Below are 21,288 nucleotides of genomic sequence, written 5' to 3' on the forward strand. Positions count from 1 at the left end.
TTACACTGCACTAAATGGAATTTAAATCATTTTGAAAGCTTCTACACCCCCCCCCCCCACCCCCGAGTTTAAAACAGCCCAGTGTTTTCCCCCAACACCATCGAAATAGCAGTGTGTAGCATCTCTGTGCCATGTGGGTGGAGAGTTTTTGTAGAGGTTCCACAATTTATGCATGAAATGAACGCTCTCTTTCTCTCTCCCTCTCTCTTTTCTGTCTCCCTCTATCCCTATGCAAAGATGGGAACATGCGTTTCAGTACGGCAAAGGTGAACCCTCGGTCAACTCCTCCACAGCAGAGAATTTCACGTTCGCCCGTCAGACAGTGAATCAGCGGCTTGGTGCTGGACCCTGTAGAGCGGCTCATGCGGCCCGCGTGCGTACCTGTGCTCACTAACAGGCACACGCGACATCACCGCCATGTACACACAAACAGAGCTTCAAAGGGCCACGCCAGCCGTCAGGGTCGACTGAGGTCTAACCTGTACCGGCTGTGGGGCTGTCCTTAACAAACACGGCGGAGGTGAACGAATGAGCCGAAACCCGCTCCCGGCTGGTGTCGGAGCTGTCTCGCCGGCTGGGTAAGAGCAGGCAGAACCCTTTTCTGCCTCAGAACGGGGCAGACGAAGGACAGCCACATGGTTGTTGATGTTTTCAGGGCGGTGACATCGCTGTCAACGGGCCAACCGTGGTGGAGGGAGGAACTGAGGACAGACATGTGCTCTCACACACACACACACACGCACCCACGCCAAGCACTCACTCATATACACTAGGTCAGATGGTGATGGGAGTGGCTGAGAATGTTCGGTGAGATGAGATGGCGCGTGAGAAGAGAGACACAGAGACGGCGGGAGGGAGAGAGGGAGGGCGAGAGAGAAAGAGGAAGAGAGAGAAAGAGAGATGCACACTAGCACTCCCATCTGCTGATGCGCTGTGGGGCCTCCGGCTCTTTCCATTCAGTCTGCTGAGCCTGTGCCATCCCGTCCTGCCCTGCTCCACTGCACCCAGGGGTACTGTACACACACACACACACACACACACACACACACACACACGCGCGCGCGCGCACACACACACACACACGCACACACACGATCTGAATCTATAGATGTATATCCTACTGTATAAATAGTGCAAACAAACATGCATATGAAGCACAATGTTGCTAAACACACACACACACGCACACAGAGCACAATAAACACCATCTTGCTTGCGAACCAACGCACATAATATAAAGGGCACATGCGTTAATGGATGTGCGGCTGCACGTGTGTACAGTGAGCTGTGGACCAGACGCAGACCTGCTGACACAAGCAGACGGTGCAGCCGAGCCTGGAATGAATGATTACTCATGGAAAACTACCCTCCGCCTTCCTCTGACCCAACCATTGATGCACTTAACATATTTTCCTATTAGAGGCACAGTCAACATGCACGCGCACCACCCCCCCCCCCCCCCCCCCCCTCCCTTGAACAACCCCCCCTCTTGCTTGGCTCACTGCTGGCTAGGATGTGAGGAATGCTTTGTGCTAATGTTTATCTAGAAAGCCTTGGGGCTCTATAAGAGCTGACGCGGGATAGGCTACTATTACAGTATTATCACAGCCTTCACCATGTTTATGTACAATTACACAACCTTCATACCATTAGAAATAATATTTAGGCTAATAGCCTTCATTTCCAAGCAAAGGCTAAGAATTTGCTCTGCATGTTTTTACGTATTTCCGCTGAATCTGTCTGTGGATCAACATTACAACTGTAGTCAACAGTAAAAACTTAGTCTATGCACAACAATGCGCTTGAAAATGCTTTTATGTTGGAAAGCAGCGAGGTTTTAATACGCTGACAAACGAAGAAAAAAAGACTTGGCTAAGAAAAAATGATTCATTTTGCTCTCCACTGAAGTCACAATGCTAAATGTGTACTTTCTCCACTATCAGAGAGCTACTTTATAAACAAGACCAGATGAAGCCATCTATCACCTTCAGAACATCGTGTTCAAGGCGATCCTTGCCAGCACCTTAGTGGAAAAAGCTATTCGCAAACGACCGGACCCAACAGGGGCTTGAAAGTTCAGAATGTGACTGATTCCAACACAAATCGTAAAGTGAGCGTGTAACCTAGCGCAACCCCAGTGACCCACCCCTTTATCCCTAACGTATGCGACCGTGGACGCAGTGCCAGAATCGACCACAGGCAAAATGAGGCAGCCGCGAATGGCTCCGCGCCTTCCAGCTCCGGCTTTGATGCCAACCGGTGTCGGCTCGCTGCCCCGTTTATATTTGGAAATGGATAGCAAGACACACCCTTGCTCTGTTGTGGCTGAACCGACCCGTCGGCTGTGGTCAGATGGCACGGCACGCCCAGCAAATGTGCCTCATCTCCGATCCCGGGAATAGGATCAAGGTTCTTTGTCGTATGTTCCCCAATGGGGCCTTGGTCAAGGGGCAACAGTGCAAGTGTTCACCTTGGCAATGCATACAATATCTATTCTGCAAAGCGAGTTGTTTCATTTCTTTTACAAAAAATATAATTAACCTCTTAAGTGCAGTTATATTTTATGTTTATTTAATTATCTGATGTTTTGGTGTACCCTATAACTGAATTTTTAATCAAGGTGCATGTGTTTGTGTCAAATATCCATCACTTATCTCTGGAAGTGTCCCTGGAGTACTGCAGAGACATCTGGGGCTCTCCAGGAGTCTTGAAACCACGCCCAGATATCCCAGAATCCTTTGCTCCTCTGCGGGCTACCTGCCTGGCCCTGCTGAGTGACAGGATTAAGAGCCTGGAATCTTCCGGACAACTGGGGAGAATCATTGCTGGAAGGTGTTTTAAAATCAGTCAATCATGAATCAGGACTTCCGTTCTTTTTTTTTTACAGAGTCAACTAAACAAAGCTTTCAGGTTTTCCTTTAAAAACCTGCGTGGTATAGTTCTTAATTGTCATGTCCTTGAACAGAAAGTATGATCGTCAGAAAACGCCAGCACTGGCCACGAAGGAAAGTGCAGCCCAAACGTGCAGCATGTGTCTTACACAGGTGAGAGATGGGGGATCTCCCCCGGCTATTTCTGTGCAGGCCGTGTGAATGCCATTGCCTTTCCTGCACTGTGGAACATGGCCGTGTTTCAGAAACCAAACATGTCCAGCCTTGCAAAAAGAAAAACCAGACCAACCAGCCGTACCCACCCCTCCGCAACCCGCTGTCCTAAACTTCTGGGGTTTCTAATGTTAGTAATACCCTGGGTCTTCTCTCTCTCTTTGAACTGTGATGGAAAAGGGGGGAAGGGGGGGTAGAAGAAACCTCCATCCTGTGGGAACAGCTGTGACCCATCATCTGTGCAAAGCACGCCCCCTTTTCCCTCTTGTCTGGAAATAGGGCTCTTAATGGATCCACCACTCCAAGCATGTGGTGTGTGTGTGTGTGTGTGTGCACGCGTGTCTGTGTATGTATGTGTGCGTGCGTAGCCCGGCTGTGGCTGAGGGCTTCATGGGCTAGGATTGGGGGCGGAGCAAATGTGCCCTGAGGTTACTGGAACTCTCCCGGCCTTCCCTAGGGGCAGGGGGGCATGTTCTAAAATGAGTTTAGTATGCTTGCGTGTAGACACCTAAAATACTCAACTCTCAGAGTAAAGGACACTGCTGTATCAGGCCTGACACGGTTGGCCGTCATTGTTGATCAATGCCAGAGTGGAAAATGAAAGGGAAGAAGAGGCCACGGAGAGCTATCTGTGGCAGGATGGCGCTTAATTCAAAACCCATGAGATGCTCCAGCAGCTGAATCTGCTTAAGCAACCAAATAGCAACACCATGCGGCTCGCCATTTGATCATCAGAAACCTAAGCCACACCGGAGAGTGATGATGAAAAGATCTGGCACAACACTAGAGTCAAATGGAGCCCTGTGTCAAAGAGACGGGATAGAGGAGAGAGAGAGAGAGTGTGTAAGAGCTTTGGTGATCTCTCTTTCCCTGTGAGGTGACTAGTTCTCATCGTAATGAGAGTAGGAATGTTTGGTTGGGTTGTTTGCTTTTGTTGTTGTTGTTGACAGCAGCTCCTAAAATGCATTAGAGACACTCACCAGACATGCATTGTTCCCGTTCACACACACATGCCCTGAAGCGTCTGACAAGCATGGCCCAGTACCTCCCCATATCTTCCCCTCTCTCCCTCTCTCTCTCTCTCTCTCTCTCTCCCTCTCTCTCTCTCTCTCTCTCTCACTCACTCGCGCACTCACTCTCTGTGTCTGTATCTTGCATCATGCGGGGTGTAGTGCTCTAAGGGAATGTGAGCCAGGACTGGAGCCAGATGAACGGCGTCCCAGCCGCTGAGAGGAGAGAGGCAGGGGAGGGGGCACCACAGCGCAGCCATTTTCACGGCAGCAGCACTCTCTCGACCGCCTGCCTCGCACAACACAGCCTGCTTTCGGACCAGCGCCGGCACAGAGGAAACAAAGAAGCTAGCGCAACGGTTTCCTCACACGGCCTCTCCTTCTTCCTTTCTGTTTTAAAGAAATCCTAGTTCATATCTGTGGAACAATGGCAAAACTTTTTTTCTCTCCACATATCCAGATTTATCCAGCTGTCCCTATGTACAACACACACACACACACACACACACACAAAAGAAATTTCATTCAAAACCGCTGCTCACTTAACCGCACATTCAGTACAAGGCACATTGATATGTGAATATGACAGTATTCTGCACTGAATACGCAAATCAAACAAACCATAAATGACCAATTAGAGCTGCTGTTGAGAACAAGGGGGAAAAGAGCCCAGAGTCAGCTAAATAAACATTACATAAGGCTCCACGAATTCTTGTTAATTCTCGTTAAAGTTGTTTGGGGGGAAAGTTGCTCTCCGTAGGGCCTTGGAGTTGAGGAGAGCGGCGGACGTACATATGGCCCCACATTCCAATGAAGGCGAGGGCGGCCCACACCAGCCAAGTGGATGTCCTTTATCGGGCCGGCCGTAATCTTGCCGTCCTTGGCGAATTGGCAGCTCAGGCTTCGGGTGAATGCAGGGTCACGGCAGCCGCGCTCACGTCACACACACACACACACACACACAGAATGCCCCCGCCCCCAGCTGCACTCAGACTCCTCCCTGTCACAACTCCTTCATATTGTTTCCTAAGTTGTGCTGCTTGAAGGCTTCTTTACGATCGCTTGGATATCCGACCCATTTACCCAAAACCCCTGAGCTTTTGTTTGTTTGCTTGCTTTTGATTAAAAACAAATAAAAAAAGACATGGAGGCATAATGGTTGGCCTAAAACTGACTGGTAGATATGGAAATGAAATGATCAGTGTCATTTGGGTGTGTTTTAGTTTGACTTGAAAATATATCACGTGGTCAAAGGGCACTTGTCACACCTATACCTATAATAATGTTTGGCCTCATTCCAAACAACAGTTGTCAGAGAAGAAAGGAGTACATACCAAGATTTATGATAGGCCAGTGCTTCAGGCATTGTTGTGACACATTTTCTAAGAAAGCACGCATGTACACACACACACATACACACTGTAACCAATCAGAAGCTCACTATAAAGTCTCTAAAGGACTTGACAATAAAACAGAACGTGCTTTTGCAATCGGATTCCCAAGCCTTACAACACAACCTGACCCAGCTTGATAAGAGAACGAGTCACCATGGGGAAAGAGGAAGAAAGAAAGGAATCCAGCTTTGACAAGTGTGTAGCCCGAGCCCAGTTTATGCAGACATGTGGTAAGCTCATTGGTCACCAGGAGCACTTCTGAGAACAGCCACAGGGAGGAAGGAGGGGTGGAGTGGGGTGGGCGTTCTGAGAACAGCCACGGGGAGGTGGGGGGGGGTTTGCAGTTCTGCCGACTAAAAGCTGCCTCTGTGTGCACGCATGGCATAAAGGTCAAAGGTCACGTCGATAAATCTGGAGGCGAGACTTTGGCTACCGGCAGCGATTCCAAGCAGTCAGCTGGCGGGAGAGGGGCAGGGCTCACTGCAGCCGTCTGATTTATGGAAGTGGAGCACGCACCGCCAAGCAGCACAGAAGGGCACGGAAAGTTCCGCCAGTCCCGCTCTTGGCAGCCATTTTAGAACAGAGCTATCTTGAGGCTGTGGCCTTGTAAAAGTGGCTGGGCAAAATACATGAAAAGAGTGATATTTATGGCCGACCATGATCTAATCTTAAACAGGCATTTAACGTTTGACTTGTGAAATCAGAAATGGTGGCAGCTTTAGGCTATCATATCTAGGCTATTTCTGGTTTTGTTAGTCAGGACACTTAAAGGTTTCCTTCTTTTGGTGCTGTAGATCAGGTTAAAATACTTTCTGGACGCTACCACAAGTACATTTTGTGACATCGTGTCAAACTTCTGTAATAACTATTACTTATACTAAGGTTCATAACGGAAGTTTTGGAAATGGTGGTTCTTCAAATTTGGGACACCATCTGAGTCAGAATGACATGCTCATTCTTTCTTCTGTGTTACACAGCCAACGTCAGCCATTTTGTGCCTTTTCATCAATCTGTTTACATTACGGTGCATTCCCACAGGCATGACGAGCATGCTCGCCGCAGTGAGAAATCATGATGAAACATTTTCAGGAATCCTCCCGAATTACTTCATCAGGTTAAGCAACTTCTGCTTTTGCTTCTCCAACCGAAATATGCAGTTGTATTTAAGTAAAAAATTAATAAACATAGAAGGTGGACTAACCAGATGGTATCTGGACATATTAGTGCATACTTTGAAGAGCAGCACTGTGTACTGTTTAACAGATAATACATCCTGCAACTGAAGGTACTGAAGCTTAGCTTTTGCACCTCACTATCAAGCAGTTGTCTAGCAATAACAATCACTGATTGTGGATGAATCACTGAGAATCATAGGGCCAAAGGTGAATCTTAAGTGGTCTTGTTTTTGACAAAGGGCACACTTGTTGAACCGACGGTTTCTAAACAGAGACTCTATGAAAACACTTAAAAGAAACGGGATTAACATGAATACCGAGGATGCACCAGGACAGAGACAAAACACTCAAGAAAACAGAAGTGAAAGTGTACAAGTGGGGAAAACACGTCCTTAAAACCTGAACGCAACGTGGGTGCCTGTTGTGCTACATCGCATCTCCTCACACACTCAGATCCCCACCCACCGACCTTCACACGCCCACGCGCGTAACCCTGCCGTTACCTGGCAACCCTGCTTCGCTTCAGAACACCGCGTTGCCATGTCAACCGAAGGCACACATGTGGAAGTGCTCTTTGTGCGCGCGCGTCTGGCCTAATTGTCACGAGGCAGGAAATGTTTTCTAGCCGACCTTTTGATCTCAAGATGTTCTTGGAGACGGCGGACTCAGTTGCACATGTGTGGAATGTGCACGCGGCATGAGCTGTCAAATCACACAACTTGGTCATTGTAAATCTCACCTGTTACACCCAGATACTGCATATGGACAATACTTGAATATAACATAACATCAGTATAATAAACATCAATAAAAAACAGAAACATCAGGCTGGCAGTGCAATGCTAGCATTTAGCAACATGGTTCACTTCATCGGAAACTGGTGCATGTGCTAGAATCAGCGGCGGTTCTTCTTTCGCTCTAAAGTTTGAACTTCCTTCTTAAATTTCCCTTAAACACTCGACTGTAAAGCACTGTCTCAGCCAAGCGCTGGAAATAATTCTTCACTTTGGAAAATGTCCGCATGCGCAAAAGCGTCTCTCCGCCTTCCTGAAAATCCTGGCGATTCTGCTGCGGTTGTCCTGGCAACCTGGTTCTCTTCTCGGGAGGGATCCATTGATTGGGAATGGTGCACGCGGCGCTTGGCTTCCAGCGCACGATCCTGAAGCCTCCCCAGCATCAATTACCCTTTTTACATAGCAGCCCATTCCCAGGTAGAAAAAACGCGTGAATCAAAGCAAAAAAATGGACTTACCGAGTTACTGCGCTGTAGTTGAACATACTGAGGAAGGGTTTACCAAACAACTGAACTGACACAATAAATCGTGCAATACCGCCAAAAGCTCCCACGTCTATCTCCCTGTGGAATGGTGGACTATGTTTCACTGACTCTAATGCATAACAGAATTATGATGTGAAAATGAAGGGCCCGGACGATTCAATATAGCCACAAATAACAAGTTGTCATAACCAGTTGGATTTCGTGGAGTTCACTGTTTAACGCCCATTTCAACGACGAACATAACGACAGCACCACAGAGTGGAAAAGCAAACACTCGGTCCAAGCAGCGCAAATTGATTCGTTAATCAGCAAAATGTCAGTTTCATTCAAGAGAGCTGCATATTAGGCAAGCGAGGGAGAGAGGGCTTCTTTAGACTCGGTTTAATTGTGATTACATTGGGAAACTCGCTTAGCTTAATCCATCCACCTTCCTTCCATCACATTGGAAAAACAAACACGGTTACAGTCAGAAGCTTCAAAGCCCTGCTTGTTTCAGATAAAGACATCAAACGGTTCTTTCAGATGCAAATGAGTGCGGCGGCGCTCGCGGTTATTCAAAAATAAACACACTCCGGCATCGTCACAATTATTCACCGGCACTTTTCCCGGTCGAGGAAGGGAATTGTGGGTACTGTACTGCCTCTGGTCGGAAAAAGCGAGGTGACGGTGTACGCCGTTGCCAAAGGAGATCAATGAGACCGCTACTATATTATGGCTCTGCCTAAACCTGGGGAGTTGTATTCTGGGGTGGGCGAGCTGAGACTGGCAAAAGTGCCAAGGCCTGTGCATCTGTCACTCGTCTCGGATGACAGTGCAGAGGACGTGTGGCCCGGGCAGGCTCCTTGTAACCCAGCACCGTCCACGGGGGGCGATCAACCTGCTTGCCCTTTCAGTGTCCTGGTCTCACCAGCAGCTGACGCCCCGTGAACGGTGGGGAGGGTGCGAGGGGTGGTGGTGGAGCTCGCTGGGCAAGGAAGGACAAGGGGCGGTCGATATTTTGAGATGGAAGGCTTGTATTTTTAGGACAGCTGCATCGCGCCATTCGCCGCATTCTGTGGTGGATGAAAATAAACAAACAAAAGGCTGGGTTTCTGAAGCAGGGCGACCGCTGGGCACGGACCGCGCAGTCCCCCGCGTCACCACCCAGACCCGTCATCAAAATGGCCGTCCCTTCTCAGATACAGCTTTAATATTAGCTCTAAATGGCCACACAGATACAGTGGCGCATGTGTCCCAGTGTGTGGATACACCAGCTCTGACGTGTCATGTACTCAGCAGACCACCCGCGCAAGCCAAGTGACCAATACGGGGCCTCGGGAGATTGCCCTTTCAAACAGGAGGGCGGGCTCTAGATGGCTTTGCCGCTAGCAGCGTCGCCACCCGTCTGGGCAGATCCTGGACGCTGGATCCTGGACGCTGGCCCCAGTGCGTGTGTTGTCAGGTCCGGCGTGAAGAGAACACACAAATGTCCGTCTCGCCGGGGCACCACGAGGAAGGCCGTGTTGTGAGAAAGTGCCGTGTCAGCCTCGTGTGGAGCTTTGCCTGCTCGTGACCTTGGCTAAGCACCTGGATAGATTTCTGGCTGTGTAAAAAAATAAAATAAAAATAAGGAGGATGACAGCTGCCTCCTGTCAACCAACCTTTTTTTCTCATCGCAACGCAAATAGCAGAATTCACACCTGCATCACGCCGATGGCTGTCAATGGCGGTGGAGAGAGATAGGCACCAGATGTCGGCTTGCTGCTGCTGGCGTGGGCGGGAGGACTTCATGCGTTGAAAGATCACTCAACAGAGGGAGAATGGTGGAGGTGGAGGATAAGAAATGGTCTGCATTTTTGTCTGTCGAGAACAAAGTTTTGGGGAGGGAAGGGAAAGGGGTGGGGGAGGGGAGGAGTGGGGGGGCAGGGTATTGCATCATCAGAGGACTCGTCTCTTTCACTGGGAGGTGCCCAGCCTCTGGCCATGTAAACAGGAAACGAGAATAGCCAAATGATGAATGTGTGGAGGGAGAGAGAGAGGGGGAAAAAAAAAGTCCAGCTCCTTTCATCATTTGAGTATTTCCTGAGGCGAGCTTCAGGCGGAACGTAAAGCCCAAAAGAGGGGAGAGTGAGAGAAAGAGGGAAGGCTAAGTCAATGCAACCAAACTGGAAATGGTTTCCAAAGCTTGCGTTCCTAAATTCTCTCCGAAAATTTGGCCTCGGGCTCGTGCCACTGTGTTCATGTGAGTCTTGACCTAAAACAAATGCTTTCGAAGCCATGGAACACAATATAGGCAGAGGAATTCAGCATAAAACACATCTTGAGTACTTCAGCAGTACCACAGTTTTAGCAAAATGCCTTTGAAGTTTATGAGAGAAAATGTATTTTTCATCAGTTTATTGGAAATTAAAATGTGTACTCTCCAGAATTCCACATTTTCTGGTCGTGTGAACATACGCCACTTTACAAACCAGTTTTCCCTGGCCAATGCTTACAAAACTGTTACAAAATGGCTGCCAGCACTCCGACTGGAACACTGTTTACTCACTCTTATAAAAACATGTGTGTAGATCTGGAAACAGCTTCCCCTCTGTGTGTGCGGTGGGAGACCCAGAGGCCCCTCTCTTACCAGACCCCCCCCCCCCCCAGCCCCTATCTCCTGTTTCATAGGGTGAAGGCTGTGACTATGGGAAACTCCGCTAAAGCTAGATGCAGCCGACTAATCCCATGCAGACGTGTCTCCAGAGGCCCTGCTAGTCGCTGCAAGAGAGCGATGGAGTGTAAAGCTAATCCTGCTTACGCCATTTCCGAGCTTGTTGAGCCCAAGAAAGCAGCCTTCTGCCCCCGCTGTCCCCATGCCAGTCCCGCATTGGCCTGCACGTGAGTCTCGCCGTGCCGCAACAGAGCACCACATTACTCCTAGATACACACTAATCACACTTCAGCCCCTTTAAAACCAATGACGGCATAAAAGAATAGGTTCCCCCCCCTCCACCCTTCAATAATGAGTATTCATGGCTCTTTAATCATTGGATTTAAACAATCCCGATATAATTTGAAGGGAGTTCAAAAGGCTTAATTGGTATGCTCGGATGTGCCTGCACGTGATCAATGCCTGTCTCTTTTCAAAGGGTTTAATCAGATCCATTGCAGGCGGAGGCAGCACGCAGAGCATCAATCCCGGGCCATCTGCAGCATCGGTGACCTCTGCCAAGCCGCTCCCGCGGATGTGCCTGGCTGGCTGGTGCTGATGGCAGCAGCACACAGGGACCGAACAGAGAGCAGTCGAACAGGTGCAGATCAACAACCCCCCCCACCCCCCTTGCCCTATAACGTGATCCAGGGCGGGTTTCGTGCACCTCTGAGCCTCCGGCGCTCACACCAGCGATATGTACGGCATCACCAGTATGATAGGTACTCGGCTATTGAGCGAGCGTTGTGTTGGTCTGTGTCCAGTGGAGATCTCCACAGATAGATGTATTACATGGAGAGCCTATGATCTTCTTGCCAGAAGGAAAAGGAGGACTGCCTCCTAGAATGCCAATAGAATTTGGTGTTTTAATCAATATATTCAGTCACGATGAGTGGTCACGATACAAGAATTACATCTATATTCAAGCTGTGAAAAATGAGATAAAAAGGTACAGTAAGTAATATATTGCTTGTGAATCACATATTATTGGCTCATTGCAGATCACATGACTTCCTACAACACCATACTAGGAAGTAATCTCCATTCTTGACCTGAGCACTGCACTAAAAATGCTTTGATTTTTTTTAATGATTTACATCTGCCAGCCCAGTTAATAGTTTATTCTTACTACTGTTGTTAAGCAATGCTATTTTATCTCAATGTCACCGTTATGTAAGTTAATTATGTCTTTAAATCAAAGAACAAAACCGTCTGTGTGTGTGTGTGTGTGTGTGTGTGTGTGTGTGTGTGTGTGTGTGTGTGTGTGTGTGTGTGTGTGTGTGTGTGTGTGTAGAATGAATGTTAGGTTAGTGCAGCAGCTACCCCTGCTGAAAGAACAGAGCCTATTTCCACCTTCCCAAGCGAGCTCTCACCCAACTTGTGCTACAACACACGCTTTCTCCTGGCGATGTCTGAACCTCTATTGCAAGCCCTTACTTCCTTGTGGCTTAAAGGACAAGATGTGAATCCATGCAAAAAAAAAACATGTTTCTCTCCCAGTGAGGGTGGGAGGAACGAGTCCTTTGCGTTTCACCTCCCGTGACCTAGGTGCTGAAAGCTGTGATTTGAGCTGGCGAGTGGAGAGATTGCTGAGAGAGACCTACTGTTTACTGACCGTGAAAACCACCACCGCCAAGCCCTGGACGGCAGCGCGGCGAGCTAATGGGCTCCCCAGACCGAGCACCACGCCAGCATGACAAAAAAGCCTTTACTCTCTCCCTCTCTGTCTATTTCTCTCTCTCCCTCCCTCTCTCTCCCTTTTCTCCCTCAAACTTTTTTCTATCTCCAGTTCATGGCTTGAGGTGGCTTGCGAACCACCCACACCACACCAATCCAAGTTCCACTACGTGTTCTTCCTTGGAAACACATTGCATGACATCGGTTTTGGAAGTGAAGCGGGCCACTCTGGGTTCATGGAAAATACAGGGCCGGCCTGCCATGAGGGCTTTACCTAGACGTTCCTAGGCAGCGGCTGAAAAAGCAGTGTATATTATTCCAGCCCAAAGAACGCGGGGGGATTTTTTCAGTTCCTGTCTCCTGGAACACATCCATTGCTGCACTGCGCCTGCCAAAGTTCACATAAGCAGCTGCAGCTTGGGTAAAAATAATTACACCTCTGTTTGCCCCAAAGAGGAGGGAGGGAGGGAGGGAGGGTGTGGGTGGGGCGTCTCCAAACCTCTCCAACTGAACCATTCACACAGAAATCACACGGCACCCGCAACCCCAGCCCGATATTTGCTGTCACGTGTGATAGGTTTCCTTTGCTCCTCCTTAACTGTTACTGCAATTCCCACTGTGCTGTTGGGACAGTCTTATATATATATATAATATACATATTATATATATGCAGCTGAACAATTGTAGGTGTGAATGAGTACTGTTATTTGAAACTCTACCGCAGTGTTGGGTCTCTTGTGTCAGTCTGGGGAAGGCACAAGTGCTGCCGTGGCTCTTCGCTGCACGTGAGCCGAGCTTAAAAGCATGGCGGAGGATGCCGAAGATCACAAAGCGAAAGATAATTGCATCAGCTTCAAAGAAGGGAGTCAGTGAGCTAGGTTACTGCAAACATGCTGACTCAGCTCTCCCCTTGAAGGAAAAAAAGAAAAAAAAAAGAAAAGAAAAAAGCCAAACAAGCAGTCACAATGCACTCGGCATCCTGCCCCAGCTGCATTCACACGGTGCTCAGCAAATGGCCCAGAACACAGGAGTACATTAACGGGCTGCTAGGGCAACACAAACTCTCAGATGCAACCCACCCCCCAATTTATGTGTTCCACATACAGTTCCTTATTTTGCATTTAAGACACACTGTGGAACTCCACATCGATCCAGTGGTACTTCTCAGTTGCCCTTTATTGTGGTTCTTTGACTAGGATTCTGGTCCTTTGAGATTCTACGATGCACGCGTTATATGCAAGCAGCGTATGCGGGACGTGCTAACGGGAAAGTCAGCTAATCTGTGTGGAATGTGCATTACTCAAGCATGCCTGCTGTTCTTATTCAGGAGGTCATTAGGCCTCCAGAAGGAGTGAGGTGGTGTGGGGAGAGTGGGCGTGGCCTGGCGGGGCATGTGAGAGCAACTTCCAGGAACAGTCTGGTAATAACCCGGTGGTTAAGATGCTGGATTGCTGTGATGTCTGGGCTCTGAGGACAGATGTCCTGCAGGAGCAAGGGCTTGGCTCATGGCACCAGCTGTGAGTCAGCTGCGATCCGATAAGCTGCTATCTGAGAGACTGCCACAGATTATCCCCGGCAAAATGCATACTGCTCTAAATATGTCCACATATGTATTTGGCACACAGCCTTAGCTGACTTAAATGAAGTAAAGGAGCAGAGAAAATTATATGCATAAATGTGTATTTGTAATATGCATGAACATTAGCACCATTTATGTTTATAAAGATACAAGGCAACCAACACATAGATATAATGCATACAATATAAACATGTATAAACCTAAATTTCCCACCTGTGGGACAATAAATGCTGTTTCTATTCTATTCTATTCTATTCTATGTCTTTAGAATAAAATATGCCTTATTTAATCCCGAAGGAAATTAGGGAATTTACTCTGTCGACTAGGATGAGCCCTGATGTACACTGAACGAATCCCCATAGATAACATGTGGTTAATGACGACATGCAACGAGGCACCCAGCCCTTTAATAAACTCTGACCACAACAGCTGCGTACACTGGTGTAGGATAGTAGTACTGGGTGTAGTACTGAGGAGGTCTGTCTAAACCACATGCAACTGCCGACTTCTCCTAATTAGCACTTGCATAAAAACACAGTCTGTGTTGCTGAGGTTGGTCGTTGTTTCTTTCTCTGATTTTTGACGCCAACTCCAAATAATTTCATGATGTCGAAAGTGCTTTCTAGTATTGAGTGAAGCTACGCACAGTAAAACCCTAAAATGTTGGGTTTAATGATAAAAACTCAGCCACCCATTATATCCTAAACAAAAAATAATTATTATTGCTTTGACCCATCGAACGTCATTTGGAAGAACAGGTAGGTTTAACCTTTTTGAATGTTTTCAACAGTGATGGTCGTACTCCTTTGAGCAATTTCGCCATGGCTTACTACTGCCATCCAGAGACAAAATATGAAATTTCACTTTTCTAAACAAAATTCAATAAATCAACACTGAATTTGTTTGTCGTACTCGCTTTTTTCGCAGCTGTTAAAAACCAAGAACACTTCACATGAATGCAGAATGACCGACACCTTCCTTTTTTTCAATGATCATATTATGTTTTTGGTGTTTCTGAACCGGCGATATTTATGGCCAGCTTAGCGTTGACGTCATCCAAAGCGCCTAGTTACCGGGGGTCTTTCCTCGATATCGTTACGTGAGGGTCATGCTCAAAATCGTGTAGTACATTTTTTGCCCTCAAAAAATAGGATTTCTATATAAAAAATAGTAATAAGTAATTGTTATCTGAAGTCATGATGGGCGGTAGGACGAGTGCGATTGCCGCCGGCGTTGGCGCCGCGCTGTTTGTTGGCTATTGCATCTACTTCGACAGGAAAAGAAGGAGCGACCCAAACTTCAAGACCAAGCTGAGAGAACGTGAGTGTTGACCTCCAGTCCCAGTCCCAGTCCTAGTTCTAGTCCCAGTCTCTGTCCCTGTCCCAGTCCCAGTCCCAGCCTCCCCGAGAAAGAGTCCAGGCGTTGTCCTCGCCCACACGTCCACCTGTGTGCCGTTGGTGTTAAGTCGCCTAACCAAGCTGTTTAGCTGCTTATTTATTTTCTTACCCATTAGGGCAAATACTGTGTTGGCTGGAGGACGCTGCTGGCTAGCTAGGGTTGCTTTCTGTGTGGAGTTGGATGTTCAAAAACAGCATGCAGTTTTTCTTTAGATAAAAAACATTATCCTTAGACTACCAAGTATTTACCATTTTCAAATGAACTATTCTAGGGTTCAGTATGGCTAGGCCAAGTGATTGTCAATAACGATGGCGATGATGATCATTAAAAACTAACAGATTGTCGCCTGCAGGGAGGAGGAAGCAGAAGGCAGCGAAAGAAAGAGCCGGATTATCAAGGGTGAGTGGACCTTCTGCCCTTGTTCCCAGCTGCTTTGCCCTATTTAGAAGGTTGGTCACTTGATTTGGTTCTGTATTAAAATCAGTTTCCAAAGATGATCAATGTGGTAAACCTCCCGATTCTCAATGCATAAAAAATATATAGAATAACATGTTTTAGAAATTGGGCACTAAAGCTTGTTTGTTCCTGTAGCTTCCAGATCTGAAGGATGCTGAGGCTGTTCAGAAGTTCTTCCTTGAGGAGATTCAGCTGGGGGAGGAGTTGCTGGCACAAGGTAGGAGTCTCTTAAATTACAGTAATGTTAATGCTACTGTTGCTTGTGTAGATGACAGTTACACCTAATGTATGGTCTTTTGAACTCTTCACCTGTATTTTAGGAGACTATGAGAAAGGAGTGGACCACCTGACCAATGCCATTGCAGTGTGCGGTCAACCACAGCAGCTTCTGCAGGTGCTACAACAGACCCTGCCTCCTCCCGTCTTCCAGATGCTCCTCACCAAACTGCCCACCATCAGTCAGGTGAGGACAGAGATGTTGGTTGCATTTATGTGTGAGAAGTAAACAAAGGAAGGCCCTTGTGGTATTGAGGAGTGCCCATCTTGTGACTTAAAGTGATGTGAATCCCAAAGTGTGCATTGCTGTGTATTGTTTGTAGTAGTGTTCTTATTATCATGTGGGTGATCCAGCATGAAAACAGAATGTACATTTCATGTAGTAAAAGGATGTTTTTCTTTTCTTTTTTTTTTTAGCGCATCGTCAGTGCACAGACTGTGAGTGACGATGACATTGAATAAGAAGAGACCCTGTACATATGTGACACTCCCCAGCAAAATCTTCTCCCAGCTGTTTTATTTCTCCATGGTCAAATTGATCCCATTTCTTTCCATTCAGCTGAAACTCCCTTGCATAAAATTCTTAGTTTCTCTTAAAAAGGCCATAGGAGTCTGTAAATTACTCTGATAAAAGCATCAGTGTTTTTGATACATTTGTTAACCCTTGTCTTGACATGGACAGATAACGTAATGATTTAGAGGCTGTCCACACACAGGACTTCTGTGAAAATGAAAGAGAGAAAGAAACTTTACCATATTTCCATCTTTATTACATGGTGTGGATTTTGTGAGAAAATCAGCAAATGTGTGGTATTCTTTTACTGCCAAAAGTTGAGTGCGTGCATCACACAACTCACACTTTTCTAATAACCTGGTGCGCTCTCAAATATGCCTTGTTCTTGCCCAACAGTACAGACTCTTTGCTAGCTCTGTCTCACATGTGTTGTAATCCTATAACCAAACATGTTGTTATACTGGTTAGATGGAAGATGACTGTAGCTGGGTTTTGTCCCAGTTGATGGTATGAAGTACATGAGCTAAATTTATTGATTTATGGTTATTTAATTTTAGTCAGATGTCCCCAGAGCTGACTTGTTGTGAGCTAATTTACGTTAGCTGTAATGTCTTGTATCTGTGGTGGTTTTTTATATATACATTTTGTTTACTAATATGTGAATGTTTTTCATACATACGTCATGTGAGTAATGAATTCCATTACCCTTGGCCTGTTCAATAGCTCCAAAAGACCCACAGGACCATTTTGAGCATGCACGCAGCCTTTCCAAACGAAAGAGCATGTCTGTGCAGGAGCGGCCGGCGTCTTGACGCGAGTAAAGTTTTGAAAACGGGAAATTTGATTGAGCAGAAAGCATGAGAGAAAAGGTTCGTGAATTGCGCTCTATCCTTTTGGCAGTAAAAAAAAAAATGCATCGATCAGTTACTGCACATGGTTCGCAATTATTTTTGTTCCACAGACAAGATGTTTACATCATCTGGTCCAATGGTTTTCGGTTCCATACCTGAGGAACAAATACTCAGCATTTCTGTGTTGTCCTCACAAACACCCAGGGCAGCTGTAGGTGGGGTAAGAGTTAAGACAATGTCGTCGTCTGACGGGCCCTAGAAAAATCGTAGAGCATTAGGTACTTTTTTTCCAATAGTTCCCAATGTAATATATTTTAATGGGATCTGAAATCCTTGGTGGCACCTCTGCTAATACCCTTCATTACCTGATGAAAACAATCAAGTGTTGTGGGGCTGGACGCATGGGTAAATGATGCTGACAGGACTGGGACTGAAAACCCTGGTTTTACCATTACCCAGAATTCTTTTTTAAAGATCCAGATAACTCTAAATTACAATAAATATAAAGCAAAGAATTATTTAGCAAGGTAACATTGGTGCATTGAGCTAAACAGTGTTGCCTTTAGTGGAAGTCAAGGCTACCTACACTTGTATACCATTGTAGTGGTTTGTTGCAGTAAATTATATCTTGCAAATTGAGGTTTGCACATATTCCCTGGGCCTAAATAAGAATTTTTATTCATGTCAAGTTATTTTTAATACTGTAGTGTGTCATGCATTGTTTGATACTACAGTGAAGGTGTTGGGAGTGTTGCTCTCTGTGAGGTCATTTGTAACACATCTCTGTTTTGTTTTTAAACTCAAAATAAAAGAAGAATAAACTGTGGTTCCATAATGTATTTGCCCTTCAAGTTCAGGTCCAAACATTACAAGAAGACACTGCACAAGAAAACAAACATTATATGTTAACAGCTTTGCTCTTTTTCTTGGGTTTAAATTTCTTTTTCAGTCTCTGCCCTACTTTAGCGTTGGGATCTGCCATCTCTCCTGTGAAAGAGGTTGATGTTTTGTTGGCCGTTCTGGGCGGGTTCTTGAGGGGCCTTCCTTTGGCGGTGCTGTTTGCAGCATGCTTGGATCCTTTAAAGTGTCTGTTCTGGGATCCTTTGCTACTGCCTGCCCCTTTCCCGACTGGCCCAGTGGACTTCTCCTTTTCCTTCTTCACAGATCTCTTCACCCTGATCTTCCGATCTAGCAGCTGGGAACCGTTCATCTTCAGCGCCAGCATGACTGAGTCTGTGTTCTGAAAGGACAGGAAGTGCCAACATTTTTACTCTCATCTCGTTTGATTAAAAAGGCGAATCCCACATGATGCAGAGCCGTGGCGGATAAACCACACATGATGCTCGTACCTCAAAAAGGACATAACCAAAGCCCTTTCCCAATCCAGAGTTTCGGTCCCTCACCAAACGCACCCCTCCCACCTTTCCACAATCTTCAAAGTGCTTCCGCACATGCAATTCATTAATATCTGTGAGGTAGGGAGAGGAAAGTATTACAGAGAATTTACAACAGATACCATCTCAGTGCATTCATATGCAAGAAGACCACAATGAGGCTGAGATATCCTTACCATAAGGAAGGTTGCCCACAAATATGGACCTTTTGTGGTCATGCTAAAAGATGAGAGATTAAAAGCAATGAGCACATTTGCACATTAATTTGTAAATATAGGCCAGTTGATAGCTGCCATGGGTATTAAGTGGTTTTAGGTTCACCCACTGAAGCCTTCTTGGAAACTCGATCCACTCTGATGTAAACGTCTGTCTCGATCTCCATTCCGTTCCTACAACAACACAGTGAGGGCTTATGGCACATAGCATGACTAATGATTTCTGACATAAGTTTTTCATTCCAATGTGTCACCTTGTCATTGCATTCACGGCCCCTTCCTCATTTTTGAAGACGACGTAAGCATTGACACTTTGCTTTTTGGGGTCAACTTTGCGTCTAAATAGGAACACAAATAGCATCACTGAAAACCATTCAAACCCTTTATTTTCTGTTTAATCTTAGAGTTGAGAGAATGTAATTCATACTGAATTGTAGCTAGCTTGCGTGACATTGATGGATCTTCCCGAACCTGTAAGAGATGCCTACATCAGAAATGTACAATAAGAAAGATAAGTTAACTTTTACTTGACACATGACAATACTTACAACTGAGCGGAATCGCACTGACTCAATGTCTCCCAGATCCTTGAATATTCTTTTCAGATCCTCAAAAAAGTAAATGAAATAGAGTTACAAACTGAAAGCATAGCTTACATTAATGTAAGGAGATAAAATGAAAAACAGAATACAAGCGCATGTGGGCACTGCAAGTTAGCTACCTCTTTTTTTAAGGTGGCAGGTAAGTTGCCCACAAACACTGTCCTTTTCAGTTTGAGTCTCTCTTCCACAAAGTTCTTCGCTGCCTTTCTTTTTCTGCCTGGATACTCCTCTTCCAGCTTTTCTCTGATGTCCAGTTGTTGAGCTTTGCGTTTGACTTTCCTTGGAATTTTTTCTACATCTTCATCGTCTGCATTTTTCAAGGCTTCTTCTCTGTACATGAAGAGGGCCGGAATTAGTTTTAAATAAGGCAAACAATTCTCAAAATTGCATTTTCCATAAAATCTCTACAATGCCGGAAACCTGTTTTGTAGAATCTTTTCATCTCTTGATTTCTCTTTTGTAATGGTCTTCTGCTTTATGGGTTCATTTCTTGGCGCATGACCAGCTGCTTGTTTTATTTGGCTGGTCTTTGGCTTAGTCTACGTATACATGGGGAAAAACATTATTACCACCAAATATCTTTATTACTCACTTTCATACATGCAGGGACTCTGACAAAATGCTCGCTGATCTTGGTGACTTACTTTTGGGGCAGAAACAAAAACTAATGTACTCCTCGAGGATGTAGCTGAGAATAGTGAAGACAGTGCATCAGAGGCTGGTGTTGTCTGCTCTGCACACAGGCTGCTCGATACCATACCGACCACATAACCTTTGGCTTGTACAGCGTGACATTTTGCCACCTCACTGTGAGAAGAAAAGCGTGGTAAGCCCTTACAAAACCCATACACACGTTCCACAGAGTTAATGCTGAAGACAGGCGTAGGGCCAAGTTATGTGCGAGGCATATGTACAGGGTAGTTAAAGACAGGTTATAAGTTCTACAAATTACTGTTCTATCTATACTGTTCTATAAGTTCTATCATTACTCTATATTATTAATGATTAAAGTTAAAGTTAGAAATGGCAAAGAAGACTGGATGACCAAATCAAATCCCAGGAAGCAATAGCTTATAAATACAATATTACAATACTAGTAAAAATTATTATTTCTGCAGAGGAAAAACAATAAACTATGTGCTGCAGAAGTTACAGAAGTAACAAGAAGGTCCACTGTCAACATGAAAAAAACTTATTTTTTCCTTATTTGTTCCATATTTTACTCTCATCTGGTCCACTGGGCATGATTATAACAGCTATCTAACTTTTTAAACGTGTAAAAACAAATAACATACCGCTTAGCACCGTGCTTCTTCATTGATTACTATGATCCACTCGATCCCTAAGCAACTTTATCTAGTTAACCAGCTGCTAGTTCGAGCTGTTGTTTTTTTACTCAAAAACGCATATCAGGTTGAGAAAAAATAAAACTTTGCGTATTACATTAACCAGAGAGTGCGCTACCAAAACACGTTAAGCATGTTCTTTTCTTCGTGCATCTGTTTTTGTTTCCCTTACGAACCAGTAGTTTCGCATCGTAGGTTCCTAGACATTTCTAAACATAGACTGTATTTTGCTGTACCGGCTATTTGCAAACGTAATGTCTAATATAACGAGTATGTAATTATTTAAATAAAAGCAACAATAACTTATCGTGAACGTGTTTGGTCGATGCAATAGGAAATATATAATC

General features: G+C 45.7%; 2 protein-coding genes and 1 long non-coding RNA gene across 4 annotated transcripts; 2 read left to right on the forward strand and 1 right to left on the reverse strand.

The window, feature by feature from the left end:
* The first annotated feature begins 1,484 nt into the window (after window positions 1-1,484).
* LOC143528892 (uncharacterized) lies at window positions 1,485-12,752 on the forward strand. Of its 2 annotated transcripts, none has more exons than XR_013134544.1 (4): window positions 1,485-5,738; window positions 10,591-10,821; window positions 11,073-11,234; window positions 11,928-12,752. It is a non-coding gene; the product is annotated as an uncharacterized LOC143528892 (long non-coding RNA). The 2 variants fall into 2 exon arrangements; XR_013134545.1 differs by having other exon boundaries at window positions 11,095-11,234.
* A 2,198-nt stretch (window positions 12,753-14,950) lies between these two features.
* Window positions 14,951-18,210, forward strand: tomm20b (translocase of outer mitochondrial membrane 20b). The gene is made up of 5 exons (XM_077024829.1): window positions 14,951-15,209; window positions 15,640-15,686; window positions 15,879-15,960; window positions 16,064-16,206; window positions 16,437-18,210. Exons 1-5 carry the CDS (start codon window positions 15,086-15,088, stop codon window positions 16,479-16,481), a joined length of 441 nt encoding a protein of 146 aa, XP_076880944.1. The 5' UTR covers window positions 14,951-15,085; the 3' UTR covers window positions 16,482-18,210.
* rbm34 (RNA binding motif protein 34) lies at window positions 18,207-21,268 on the reverse strand. The gene is made up of 11 exons (XM_077024824.1): window positions 20,891-21,268; window positions 20,240-20,402; window positions 20,016-20,134; window positions 19,715-19,925; window positions 19,542-19,601; window positions 19,421-19,464; window positions 19,248-19,331; window positions 19,104-19,167; window positions 18,955-18,997; window positions 18,734-18,852; window positions 18,207-18,624 (listed from the first exon to the last, which is right to left on the reverse strand). Exons 1-11 carry the CDS (start codon window positions 20,911-20,913, stop codon window positions 18,283-18,285), a joined length of 1,272 nt encoding a protein of 423 aa, XP_076880939.1. The 5' UTR covers window positions 20,914-21,268; the 3' UTR covers window positions 18,207-18,282.
* Window positions 21,269-21,288: the final 20 nt, after the last annotated feature.

This window comes from Brachyhypopomus gauderio, chromosome 12 (assembly GCF_052324685.1).
Source record: "Brachyhypopomus gauderio isolate BG-103 chromosome 12, BGAUD_0.2, whole genome shotgun sequence".
Lineage (NCBI taxonomy): Eukaryota > Metazoa > Chordata > Actinopteri > Gymnotiformes > Hypopomidae > Brachyhypopomus > Brachyhypopomus gauderio.

Coding starts and splice junctions, on each gene's coding strand:
- tomm20b (XM_077024829.1), top strand. CDS start 15,086: ATGATGGGCGGTAGGACGAGTGCGATTGCCGCCGGCGTTGGCGCCGCG. Junction 15,687..15,878: donor AAAGAGCCGGATTATCAAGG/GTGAGTGGACCT, acceptor TTGTTCCTGTAG/CTTCCAGATCTGAAGGATGC. Junction 16,207..16,436: donor AACTGCCCACCATCAGTCAG/GTGAGGACAGAG, acceptor TTTTTTTTTTAG/CGCATCGTCAGTGCACAGAC.
- rbm34 (XM_077024824.1), bottom strand. CDS start 20,913: ATGAAGAAGCACGGTGCTAAGCG. Junction 20,403..20,890: donor AAGAAGCACGGTGCTAAGCG/GTATGTTATTTG, acceptor TTCTTCTCACAG/TGAGGTGGCAAAATGTCACG. Junction 18,998..19,103: donor GAGTTTCCAAGAAGGCTTCA/GTGGGTGAACCT, acceptor CTCATCTTTTAG/CATGACCACAAAAGGTCCAT.